The 11,862-nt window shown below is 35.8% G+C and overlaps 1 protein-coding gene across 1 annotated transcript; it reads left to right on the forward strand.

Annotated features, from left to right (window-relative positions):
* The first annotated feature begins 7,958 nt into the window (after positions 1-7,958).
* Positions 7,959-10,206, forward strand: LOC117106035 (kappa-type opioid receptor-like). The gene is made up of 2 exons (XM_033247368.1): positions 7,959-8,108; positions 8,810-10,206. The coding sequence occupies exon 2, from the start codon at positions 8,848-8,850 to the stop codon at positions 9,868-9,870; it is 1,023 nt and encodes a 340-aa protein (XP_033103259.1). The 5' UTR covers positions 7,959-8,108; positions 8,810-8,847; the 3' UTR covers positions 9,871-10,206.
* Positions 10,207-11,862: the final 1,656 nt, after the last annotated feature.

Genomic DNA, 11,862 nt, shown 5'->3' on the forward strand with positions numbered 1-11,862 from the left:
CCCCCCCCCCCGCCTGTTACGACACTGGCTAACACGCCAATCATCCCCCCAATGAAAAATATTTTTCTACGCCACTGGAACAAATTCAAAATGGCGTCCAAGATGGCCGCCATATACTGTTTGCATATACATAAGTCATAAACTAGTCACCCTACAGTGGTGGTTTCAGTGGCAATCTCTGTTTTCTTGGTCATAGAATCTACGTGCCATCCAAAATGGGATTGAATACTAGGTATTATAACAGCTATCAATCACTTTTCTTGTGGAGCCGTGCTTTTCTGTTATATTAAAAATAGCGAATAGTGATACTCATAGCAGGGAACAAAATGGAACAAAGCAAATGGAACTGACAGAAATGAATGGTAATTGACTAGGACGGTGTGCCATTCTCCTGTAATTTGAGGAAGTAGCCCTTCGGTAACATATCTCCGCAGGGACACAAATCCCATACAATAATGCCACCAAGAGGAAAAGAAGAATAAATAATGAAGCAATATGAATAAACTTAACCCACTGTTCAAAACGAAAAGTCGTTATCGGTACTTGTTTGTAAAACCATATATTGTTATATTGTCACAGTTGCCAAGTTGGAAATGTCCGCAAGCTGTAGTACATTGAAGCCCGTGTTTTCTGCAACAACCTTTCATTGTAATGCATCATGCAGAGCAGTTGCATCGGATTATTTTGAGCAGTGTGGCAGTTGCAGGTTTATTGTCCATCATTTATTCTGGGCCCATCCACTGCATGACTTGCAAATAAGTCGGTCAAAAGTGGAATCAGGTTGTTGGAGGCCATCTTTAAGGTTTTAAGAAAGCCTTTGCAGTGACCCTTGCAAAGGAAATTGTAACGTATGGCCAGTCACTGTTCCCTGGTATGACAGACTGAGTTTGGGTCCCATTAAACAATGATGCCATTAATTTGAATCCAGTTGTTTCTATAGTAGCCTGATCTGCAAAATAACTAGAACAGGATCGCCCTTCGTAACATTTTGAAGGACGAACTTCTTGCCAATCCCAAAGATTCTTTTTGAAGTTGTGTCGCAACCATGGAATGCGTGGGCAAACGACAGATCACAGCACATATCATCACCTTGTATTTGTTTTAGAACCTTGATGTTAAACACATTTGGTTTCTCTTTGTCTTTGTCGGACCGAAAGTAAAGTTCTTTACAATCCCTTTCTCCGTAATAAAGTAAAAGGACCAGCAGACCTGTCTTCTCCATTAAGGGTTGTTGACTTTTATGATGAAATTGTAACAGCTGCTTTTACTATTATCTACATCTGCATCTCCTTCAGCCTGGATGACATGGCAGCCTTTCTGATGCAGACAGTCTACAATCAGATGGATAAGTGCCTGTTTGTTTATATAATTTGAGAGGAAATCATCTTTTTTCTAACAATTTTGTTGCATCTGTTATATTAACCTAATTTAGTTTATGTTTTCGACTTTGATGTGCGTTGTCTTTTGTAATTGGCCCACCATTGTATCCGTCAAATACTACGGTGGCCTGGCCATACAGCTCGAGCTTAAAAGACACATAGGTATCTGCAATTGAAGTATACGCGTTCCCTTCTCTCCATTTTAATCGATGGATAAGAGAACCTCCATCAAGAACATAATGATCAGTCCAATGATGGACTGGTGTGCTGCAGCATCTGAAGTGACATGTTTCCGTAATGCATTTAGAAGTTCTGCCTTTTCATCTAGGCAGCGATCTCCAGATTGTGACACAACCAAGAACCTCTGAAACAGGAGAGCTGGATCTATGGTTCGATCCTCAGACACCTTGATGGCATGTGCTGATGCTATAGGTCTTGGCCTTTCTCGTGTTTGTATGAATATCAAAAGACCTTACATGTTTTACTGTTTCTTTACCTATGGCGAAGAAACATCTTTATCAGCATTTATCCCTGTTATCTCATTGCCGACTCCTCTGAGAAGGTAGAATGTTCTTTAAGATGGTTGAAAGTTTTCCATTTTCATTCGCAAGACAGTTGCCTCTTTGTGTTGCACACTTGTTGTGTAAGGGCCTACACTTTATTAGTCTAGTTCTGCATGGCATATTTATAGGCTGCGGATGAAAAGGGACAGTCACCATACCCTCTCTCTTTGTTTGAAGCAAAGCATATTTTACAAAAGAATGCGCATTATGGCGAAAAACTCATAAGGTCAAAATTCGTTGGAAAAAAAGATAATATTTCCTCTCAAATGATATGAACAATTAGGCACTTATCCATCTGATTGCAGACGGTCTGCGTCAGAAAGGCTACCATGTCATCCAAGCTGAAGAAGATGCAGAGGTAGATATAGTAAAACCAGCTGTTACAATGTCATCCTACAAGTCAACAACCCTCATTGGAAAAGACAACGATCTACTGTTCCGGTTATTTTATTACGGAGCAAAGGATTGCAAATTACTTTCGGTCCGACAAAGACAAACCAAATATTTTTAACATCAAGGTTCAGAAACGGATGAGTTGCCACTCTAAATCTACAAGTAAGGGTGTGTTGCGACTTGCCTAATATATATCTTTCCATAAGTGTTTGCAAGTTTTAAATTCTTTTCATATCTGTGTCGCATGGAACCCAAACTGAGCAAGTATAATTTAAACAAGGTATAGCAAGTGTACCCCATAGAACATCTCCATAAACAACACGATTAAAATAATTTTGATCGTCTATTGATTGATGTCACCATTTAGTCGAGTTGGTTGGCCGAGCGGTTAAGTCAGGGGCACCGTAACCTTCAACTCTAATATCGCCGCTGGGTCGAATAGCTCACTCACCAATGGTTCCGGTGGTGGAACAAGTCTTCTCGGATGAAAACTTTAAACCGTAGTCCCAGTGTACGCATTTGGCTAGTGTCCAGTACATTCTTCGAAAAGAGTAGGGGGTTACTCTAATGTACTGGTCCATTAAATCCCCTGTTGTTAACTTGATATGCCACGTAGGACAGTGATTAAGTTCACTTATTGGCATATTCTTGGCGCTCGTGCATAAAGAAATAAAATGAAATAGTCTATTTCCTTTTTTTAAAGACTTCTTCAACATGTTGGTGTTCGGATAATGAGTTACTTATATGTACACATAGATATTTGTATGTTTTACAAAGAGAAATTTCACTATTACAAAGACTTTTGTCTTTTTCCATTTTACCAATAACCATTACCTTTGATTTCTCATAATTATAATCAAGTTTCCAATTATTCGAAAATTCAGTAGCTAGTTCATTTATATAAATACAAAACAGCAAAGAAGAAAGTGGGCAGCCTTGCTTTACCCCGTCTTTTGTCTCGAACGTATCAGTCTCAAACTCAGAAAACCTAACGTTGCATCTAACGTGTTCATACATAATTTGTGTTTCTGGAGCGAGCGGTTAAGGCAAGGGCACTGTGATCATAGCCAACAATATCGGTACAGGTTCGCGGCCGGCTCGCTCCTATAGTTCTGGCGGTGAAACAATTCTCCTCAGATAAGGACTGTAAACCGTAGGCCCAGTCTACACAAATGCTCATGTGCACTTTAAAAGCTTATATAGGATAGTTCTCAATTTATTCCTCCATACTGTGTCGAACGTCCCGGAAGGCAAGGTAAGTGACATTTTTTTCTGTTAGTCTAATTTTACATATAAATTTTAAAGTAAAGATATAGTCCTCCCGACGGTGATAGCTCCTAAAGCCTTCCTGGATTTTGGTAAGTATATCGTGTTTTTTTTTTAAAGAAATCTACAAATTTTGAATATGTTCTTTCTTTATTTTTCTTTCTAAAAATCACGGGCAACATGACCAACTCGATTACAAATGTAGCATCTACGAGGAGCATAAGTCGCAGGACCTCCCCTTTTAAACGTTTCTCAAGGACCATTTTCTCTAGGACCACTAACTATCATATCATAATTACTCACTGAAGGGCACTTTCCCCTTTCGACATGAACTGGTTGGGTTCCCTTCCAAAACCCACGGGTTTCTAAATACCGATTAGAAAAGCTTGCCATAATTATGGAATCTTTTGGTTTTCTTTCTCTTAAGAAAATAGCATGTTCCTTAGAACAACAGGTAGTAGAGCGGCTAAGGAGAAAACCGTGCACTTTTGGAAGAAAGCATGAAACTTCCCACAGTGATACTGTGACACCTAAGGATCATTTTAAAAAAACCCCAAAAATAAGCCGCTTATTGGCCGCCATCTTGAAATTCAAAATGGCCGCCAAAATATTGGATTTTTATCAATAATCTTCATATCTACAGCACCTAGCACCGTAATTCAAAGGTTTTACTTATGTTTTCAATATCAGGGAGTACTATGCAATCATCAGAAATTATGTCAGATGGCCGACATATTTGCTTTCAAGATGGCTGCCAAAATATTGTTATTTTTGTCATTATCTTCATATCTACAGTAACGTAACACCTTTAACCATGTTTTTAATATCAAAGAGTATCATGCAATCTTCAGGAAATTATGTTACAGGGCTGCCATATTGGATTTCAAGACGGCTACAAATGAAAGTTCCTTTTTCAGTTGTATGAAAAAGTTTCTTCAACGTATAGCCACTTACTATTTCAGTGTCATATCAGTAGGTCATATCAGTATTTCAAAGAAAGGTAAATACAGAAGAAGGGTAAATTCAACTGTGTTAACGGCTATCTTTATTATTATTATTATTATTATTATTTTTATTATTATTATTATTATTATTATTATTATTATTATTATTATTATTATATATAGTATTATATAAATCAAGATAGTCGTTAACACTGTTAAATTATATAATAATCATCAAAGGAAGGTAAATACAGTGTTAGAATAATGGACATAATAATACATCGTGTAGCATAGCTATCAACAAATGTAGTCTTGTAAATAAATGAATAAAGAAATTGTGTAATAAAATGCCTCTGGAGGGACTCGAACCTGCGACCTCTCGCTGTCAAGGCGAGCGTCATGACCATTAGAACACAGAGGCTTCATGGTTGAACAGATTCAAATACCATCAGATACACTCCATTACACAATAATTACGGCTAGAAACAAATAGTTGCATATAATATAAATCAAGATACCCGTTAACACTGTTAAATTATATAATAATCATCAAAGGAAGGTAAATACAGTGTTAGAATAAAGGACATAATTATACATCGTGTAGCATAGCTCTCAACCAATGTAGTCCTGTAAATAATTGTTTCTTATAGACATGAGGTCTATTCGATATTAGTGTCTTCACACCATTAATTTGAATATTTGATTTATGTTTACACAATTTCATTTATGCTAAAACTAGCTTTAATGATGTTTAATATCGGCATCTATCTCTCTCCATCTGCACTTGTTCTTATACCATACAAAGCAGTTATTTACTTATTTTTTTATTTTCATTACTTTCGATTGATTACCAATTTGTTATTCCTTAACTGTTTTCTATTAATTTTTTCCATTTCTTTCATGTACCTTTCTTAATTGGCAATCATTCTGAAATCCAACGTGGCAGTTGTCGGACTTTTTTTTCTAAATGGTGTTACTTTACTGCCATAGGCATGTCTCACTATGATTATGAGATGTTTGATGATTGCATGATATCCCTAATTATACATATACACAATATTGATTCACAGTGCTGGTACTTTACATATGTAAATATGGGAAAAAAAATATTTTGGTCGCCATCTTGATATCCAATATGACAGCCATCTTGAAATTCTGTGCTGTAGATAAGATATTGACAAAAATAGCAATAATGTGACAGCCATCTTGAAATATGGTGGCACCATCTGAAATAATTTCTGATGATTGCATGACACTCCCTGATATTGAAAACATGGGTAATGATCTTCAGTTGGAGTGATATGTGCTGTAAATATGAACACACAGGCTAGAATTAATTTTTTTAGCAGTCATATTAAATTTGATGGCGGCCATTTTGAAATTTAATATGGTGGTCTTCTGACAAAATTTCTGATGGCTGCATGGTAGTCCCTGATATCGAAAACATGGGCAACGGTCTTTGATTGGCAGTGCTAGGTACTGTAAATATGAATATTGACAAAAATATCAATAATTTGGCGGCCATCTTGAAATCCAATATGGCGGCGCCATCTGACATAATTTCTGATGATTGCATTACACTCCTTAATATTGTAAAAATGGGTAATGATCTTCAATTGGCAATGACGTGCTGTAGGTATGAATATATTGGCTAAAATCAATTATTTGATTTTTATAGTTGGAGTGATATGTGCTGTAAATATGAACACACAGGCTAGAATTAATTTTTTTGGCAGTCATATTAAATTTGATGGCGGCCATTTTGAAATTTAATATGGTGGTCTTCTGACAAAATTTCTGATGGCTGCATGGTAGTCCCTGATATCGAAAACATGGGCAACGGTCTTTGATTGGCAGTGCCAGGTACTGTAAATATGAATATTGACAAAAATATCAATAATTTGGCGGCCATCTTGAAATCCAATATGGCGGCGCCATCTGACATAATTTCTGATAATTGCATGACACTCCCTGATATTGAAAACATGGATAATGATCTTCAATTAGCAATGACATGTGCTGTAGATATGAATATATTAAAAATCAAATATTTTGGGAGGCCATATTGGATTTCAAGATGGTGGCCATTAGGAGGCGTTATTTTTGGTGTCATAGTATTACTGTGGGAAGTTTCATATTTTCTTCCAGAAGTGCACGATTCTACCTGAAATTCAACCTTAGCCGCTCTACCAATAATTCTATAAGGCCATTAAAATCTTTATCGTCCGACATCTCAATCCATTTATTTTAGTAATTTTTTAATCTATTAATGAATTTTGTCCTGTTCTCACCCGATTCGGGTCTTATTTCTCTAAATATCTTTCTAAAGCCATCCGCCGTTAGGTGATAAGCTTTTAAAACTACCTGTTTCACTTTATCATAGGAGGAAGAAGAGAATATTCTGGAGGAAGAAGAGAATATTCGAATAAGGCAGTACCCTGTAGTAAAGCACCTAGATTAATTGCCCATTCCTGATCTCTTTTCCAACCCTGGGGGGGGGGGGAGGCGGCATAACGTTCAAACCTACTTCGATATCATCTTTTTTGGGATTAAAGGGTGGTAACTTAGGTGTGACAATTTGGGGGCTCGGCCAAGGGTTTGCCCTTGGAACTAAAACTTATTGTATCATTAGCGGCTACTTGATGTGCAGCTTTGGCCTGTTCAAGTTGTAATTGTAATTGCGATATTTTAACTTTTTCTGCCTCCTTTTTCATATCTATATCAGCCTCATTAGCCTTTTTGATGCAAATTTAACCGTTACATTAACAACTTTACAATGTATATCTTTATGTTCGTATATTATTTATTAAGTCTTTCGCATGTACAATTATTATGTCGAATAACATTTATTACCTCCGCCTCTATCTAATTTTCCCGGCCGAGCCCCCAAATTGTCACACCAAAAGTGAACTGAAAATATGATGAGGCATAATGGGGTAACAGAAAATAATAATACGATGTTAAAATATAAAAGTAAAGTCTTTAATTAATATAATTCAAAATGCATATTCTTTTTCCCTCCACGACACAATGTTTCTTCCAGACGGTTTATCGTCGCACATATAGGCTAGAATAACATAAATATTCAACTCACATGGTATCGGTCAGTCACAGGCACAGGTGCTACTATAATAAATAAAATCAATATATATGTATATATATATGCATATATAGATATATGGCTGTGTATCTGGGCAGCGGGAACATCGGTCGTTTGCATATCTTGCAGTATTTACACGATGGCTATGATAGCGATTAGTCGTCTGATTTCGATCGCAAGTGAACTTAACCATCGTAATGCCTGCACGTTCAGACGCTCCTGGGTAACTGTCTCTTATACACATCTAGATGTGTATAAGAGACAGGTACATGGGCGGTGAAATCAATGTTAACTGGCGTCGCTGAGAATGTTTTGTAAACACTTTGTTCAGATTTAATGCTCATGTACCAAAGAACATCTCAACGCTTACAAACATATCGCTAGCACGCACACATTCCAGGAAAGCAACCGTGTTAATTAGGTGTCGATGTGGGTGCAAACGAGCAATTTTCCTGTTACTAAGGTATTATAAAATGTGTTCCAAATAAATTTCTTTATGTCTCTAGATGTGAAAGATGATGCGCGTTAATCAGGGAAGTATGATAGTTTATTATTATTATTTAAAAATTCTTTTATCATTATTATTATTATTTTTTTTTTAAATTATAAACACAGACGTATGAGCTATATTATTATTATTATTATTATTATTATTATTATTATTATTATTATTTATTATCATTATTATTATTATTATTATTATTATTATTATTATTATTATTATTATTATTATATTTTTTTCTTTAAAAAAATTGTTTTACTCTTTTATACCTCCTGGCTGTAACGTGTATTTCACAAAGGTAGTAAGTAGATGAACAGCGAGTTCTGCATGTTTCATCGTACGCAATGGCTAGCACCAGTTTTAACTATAGAATGCGCTCCGACCACCATTGACTTCAATTGACATTTTAAGGAATCACAAGGAAATTTTATAATTATAAACACAGACGTATGTGCTATAAAAGAAGTTGAGGAAGATATAGTAAAGGGGAAATGTTAGGCACATAATCCTTTTACGTTGTTAATAATGATTTATCAATGCTGCCCATTTTGACAGGTATCATACTGTGATCTAGTCATTATGACGGCATAAACTCTGATTAACTTACTGTATCCTATATTTCACAAGAGTATAATTAGTGTTGATTTCTTTTTTTATATAAGGCATTGATCTTTGCTAAGAAATCAATCTTTGACGAAGTATGAATACAACAATTAGTCATCTCATATCTACCAGTATGCCTCCCCCAGTCGTAACATGGAGCAGAGCTGAACGAATATTTCAAGTAGTTTGTTTGACAATGATCATGGTAACCGGTATTGTTGGTAACGGTCTAGTAATTCTTTCCGTAATCATTTCACGGCGGTTACGTACCGTCACGAACGTTTACGTTGTTAATCTTGCCGTTACGGATCTCATAACCACTTTGAATATACCGTGGCAAATAGTAGCATTATTGTCAAACACCAATGGATCTTGGCCTCTGGGGGATTGGCTGTGTATCTGGGCAGCGGGAACATCGGTCGTTTGCATATCTTGCAGTATTTACACGATGGCTATGATAGCGATTAGTCGTCTGATTTCGATCGCAAGTGAACTTAACCATCGTAATGCCTGCACGTTCAGACGCTCCTGGGTAATAGTTGCGCTAATTTTTATCTGGTCGATGTCAGTTTTTTACGCATCGATCCCAGCGTTGTTTGATGTCGGCAAACTAGGGTATGATACTCGTTACAGCTCATGCACATGGGACACGAGTCACCCTAAATCGTCGAACTACAGTATAATTCTTGCGGTTCTGCTGTACCCAGTGCCATTTCTGGTAATAATCGTTTGCTGTACACTTGTATTTCATCATATTCGTAAGCATACTAACATTATGAAATCTGAGTTGACTTATGCCATAGATATGGATAAATTAACGCACGACCGCCTAAATAAGACCCAGATTCAAGTAACAAAAAATTTATTTTGTGTCGTGGTCGTTTACGTGATTTGCTTAACTCCGTATACCGTGAATCTGCTGGTGAGTGGTGTTGGCTCCATTAAAGCCATTCCCTATACAACATTGCTTTTGATACTGAATAGTTGCCTCAATCCTCTCATATATGCAACTAAACATCCGGACTTTAAAACTGTTTTTAAGAGCATTTCGAAATGTGACTTGAAACGAATTCCTGATCGAGCTTATTTTATCAGAAACATTAGACTACATACAAGGTAAGCAAGCTAACCGATATTTGGACTTTGCCTCGCCTACAAGCAGAAGAAGTAGGGCTATTCAAGTTTGTTTCCACTGCTCACTCTGTATGAAGGTTTTACAGCGGAACGTAAACGTTTTATATCTTCTTTTCGGAGATCCTGTCTTGTCATGTAAAAAGCTTAGGAAGAGGGACGAAAATCAAGAATAATAAGTTGATCGACCAATCAAACAATCACTCGATCACTCAATCGATAGAGCAGAATATAGTACCAGAAATATATCAATCATTTAATATATCTTAATCAATCAATCGATGATGCAGTCAAGGCAGAGTTTAGTTCCAGAATAACATCAACCAATCAATCTATCTATTAATAAGTCTATCTATTCAATCGATTAACTAATCAATCAACTGATCAATCAACTGATCATTTGATCACTCAATTGATCAATCAATCAGTCTATTAATCAATCAACTATCTTATATTTTCAATCAATTAAATAATTTATCAGTCAACTGATCAGTTCAATCAATATTTGAATGAATGGATGAATCAATCATTCAGTCAAACATTTAATATACTAAATCAACTGATTAAACCACACAACACTCAAAAGATAAATTGGAAGTGAATCAACCAACGAACCAATCAATAACCAATAAATCAATCGAACAATCAATAAACCGATTAAAATATGTATATACAGCAATTATCCCAGTGAATCAACCAACGAACCAATCAATAACCAATAAATCAATCGAACAATCAATAAACCGATCCATCAACCAACCAACCAATCAATTAATCATTCAATCAGCCATCCTATAATTATGCCAACCAATCAGTCATTCAATCAATCAGTTAACTAATCAATAAATTAACAAATCAATCAATCAATCAATCAACCAACCGGTCAATAAACCTCAGACAATCAATCAGTAAGCAGTTAGTCTGTCCAAATTCGCTTCCTCTCCACAGAAAAAAAATTGACCAATCAATAACCAATAAATCAATTGAACAATCAATAAACCGATTAAAATATGTATATACAGCAATTATCCCAGTGAATCATTAACCAACCAATCAATAACCAATAAATCAATCGAACAATCGAACAATCAATAAACCGATCCATCAACCAACCAACCAATCAATTAATCATTCAATCAGCCATCCTATAATTATGCCAACCAATCAGTCATTCAATCAATCAGTTAACTAATCAATACATTAACAAATCAATCAATCAATCAATCAACCAACCGGTCAATAAACCTCAGACAATCAATCAGTAAGCAGTTAGTCTGTCTAAATTCGCTTCCTCTCCACAGAAAAAAATTTGAATATTATTATCATCTCTATTAAAGAAAGTTAAACATTGTTGGGAGTCGGTGTGTTTACAGCTAATGAAAAAGCCATTATGAGAATTTGTTTAGTTAATACACTGATCATCGTACTTTGAAGCCGCCATTAAAATATGTATATACAGCAATTATCCCAGAGAGTAAACGTGTTTTGCTGCGTAAATAAACAGTATTTGAGAGCAATTGATAGCTGTAAGCACAATCAATCAAATAATAATAAAAATATGGTGGTTATATGGATATAAGAGAAAATAGTATATTTAGATTCCCTTATAACTATATCTTCATTCAAAAAAAAAATATCAATAATTTAAAATGCATGTCAACTTTCTGTTAAGTACAGCCTATATAAAATTGTAGTCTTATGCATGGACCTAAAGTATATCCACTAAACATAAAACAACTTTTTAATTGAACATTAAATATTGAATATTAGCAGGCCTAGCACAGCGAAGAAAGCTAAACAAGTCTGAGCGTGGCCCAAAACAAGGGACCGACCAGAGCCCTGGTTCTATAGGCGGCCCGCGAAGCGAATTGCCTGCGATAAAAAATTAAATTATAAAAGACTATATTTAAAAAAACAAAAATTAATAACCATTCGATAAACACAACACTGGGCCAATGTGAAGTAGGGGTGACCTCCACCC

The sequence above is a fragment of the Anneissia japonica genome, unplaced genomic scaffold (assembly GCF_011630105.1).
Source record: "Anneissia japonica isolate Jap-2015-1 unplaced genomic scaffold, ASM1163010v1 scaffold284860_len1800451_cov186, whole genome shotgun sequence".
Classification (NCBI taxonomy): Eukaryota; Metazoa; Echinodermata; class Crinoidea; order Comatulida; family Comatulidae; genus Anneissia; species Anneissia japonica.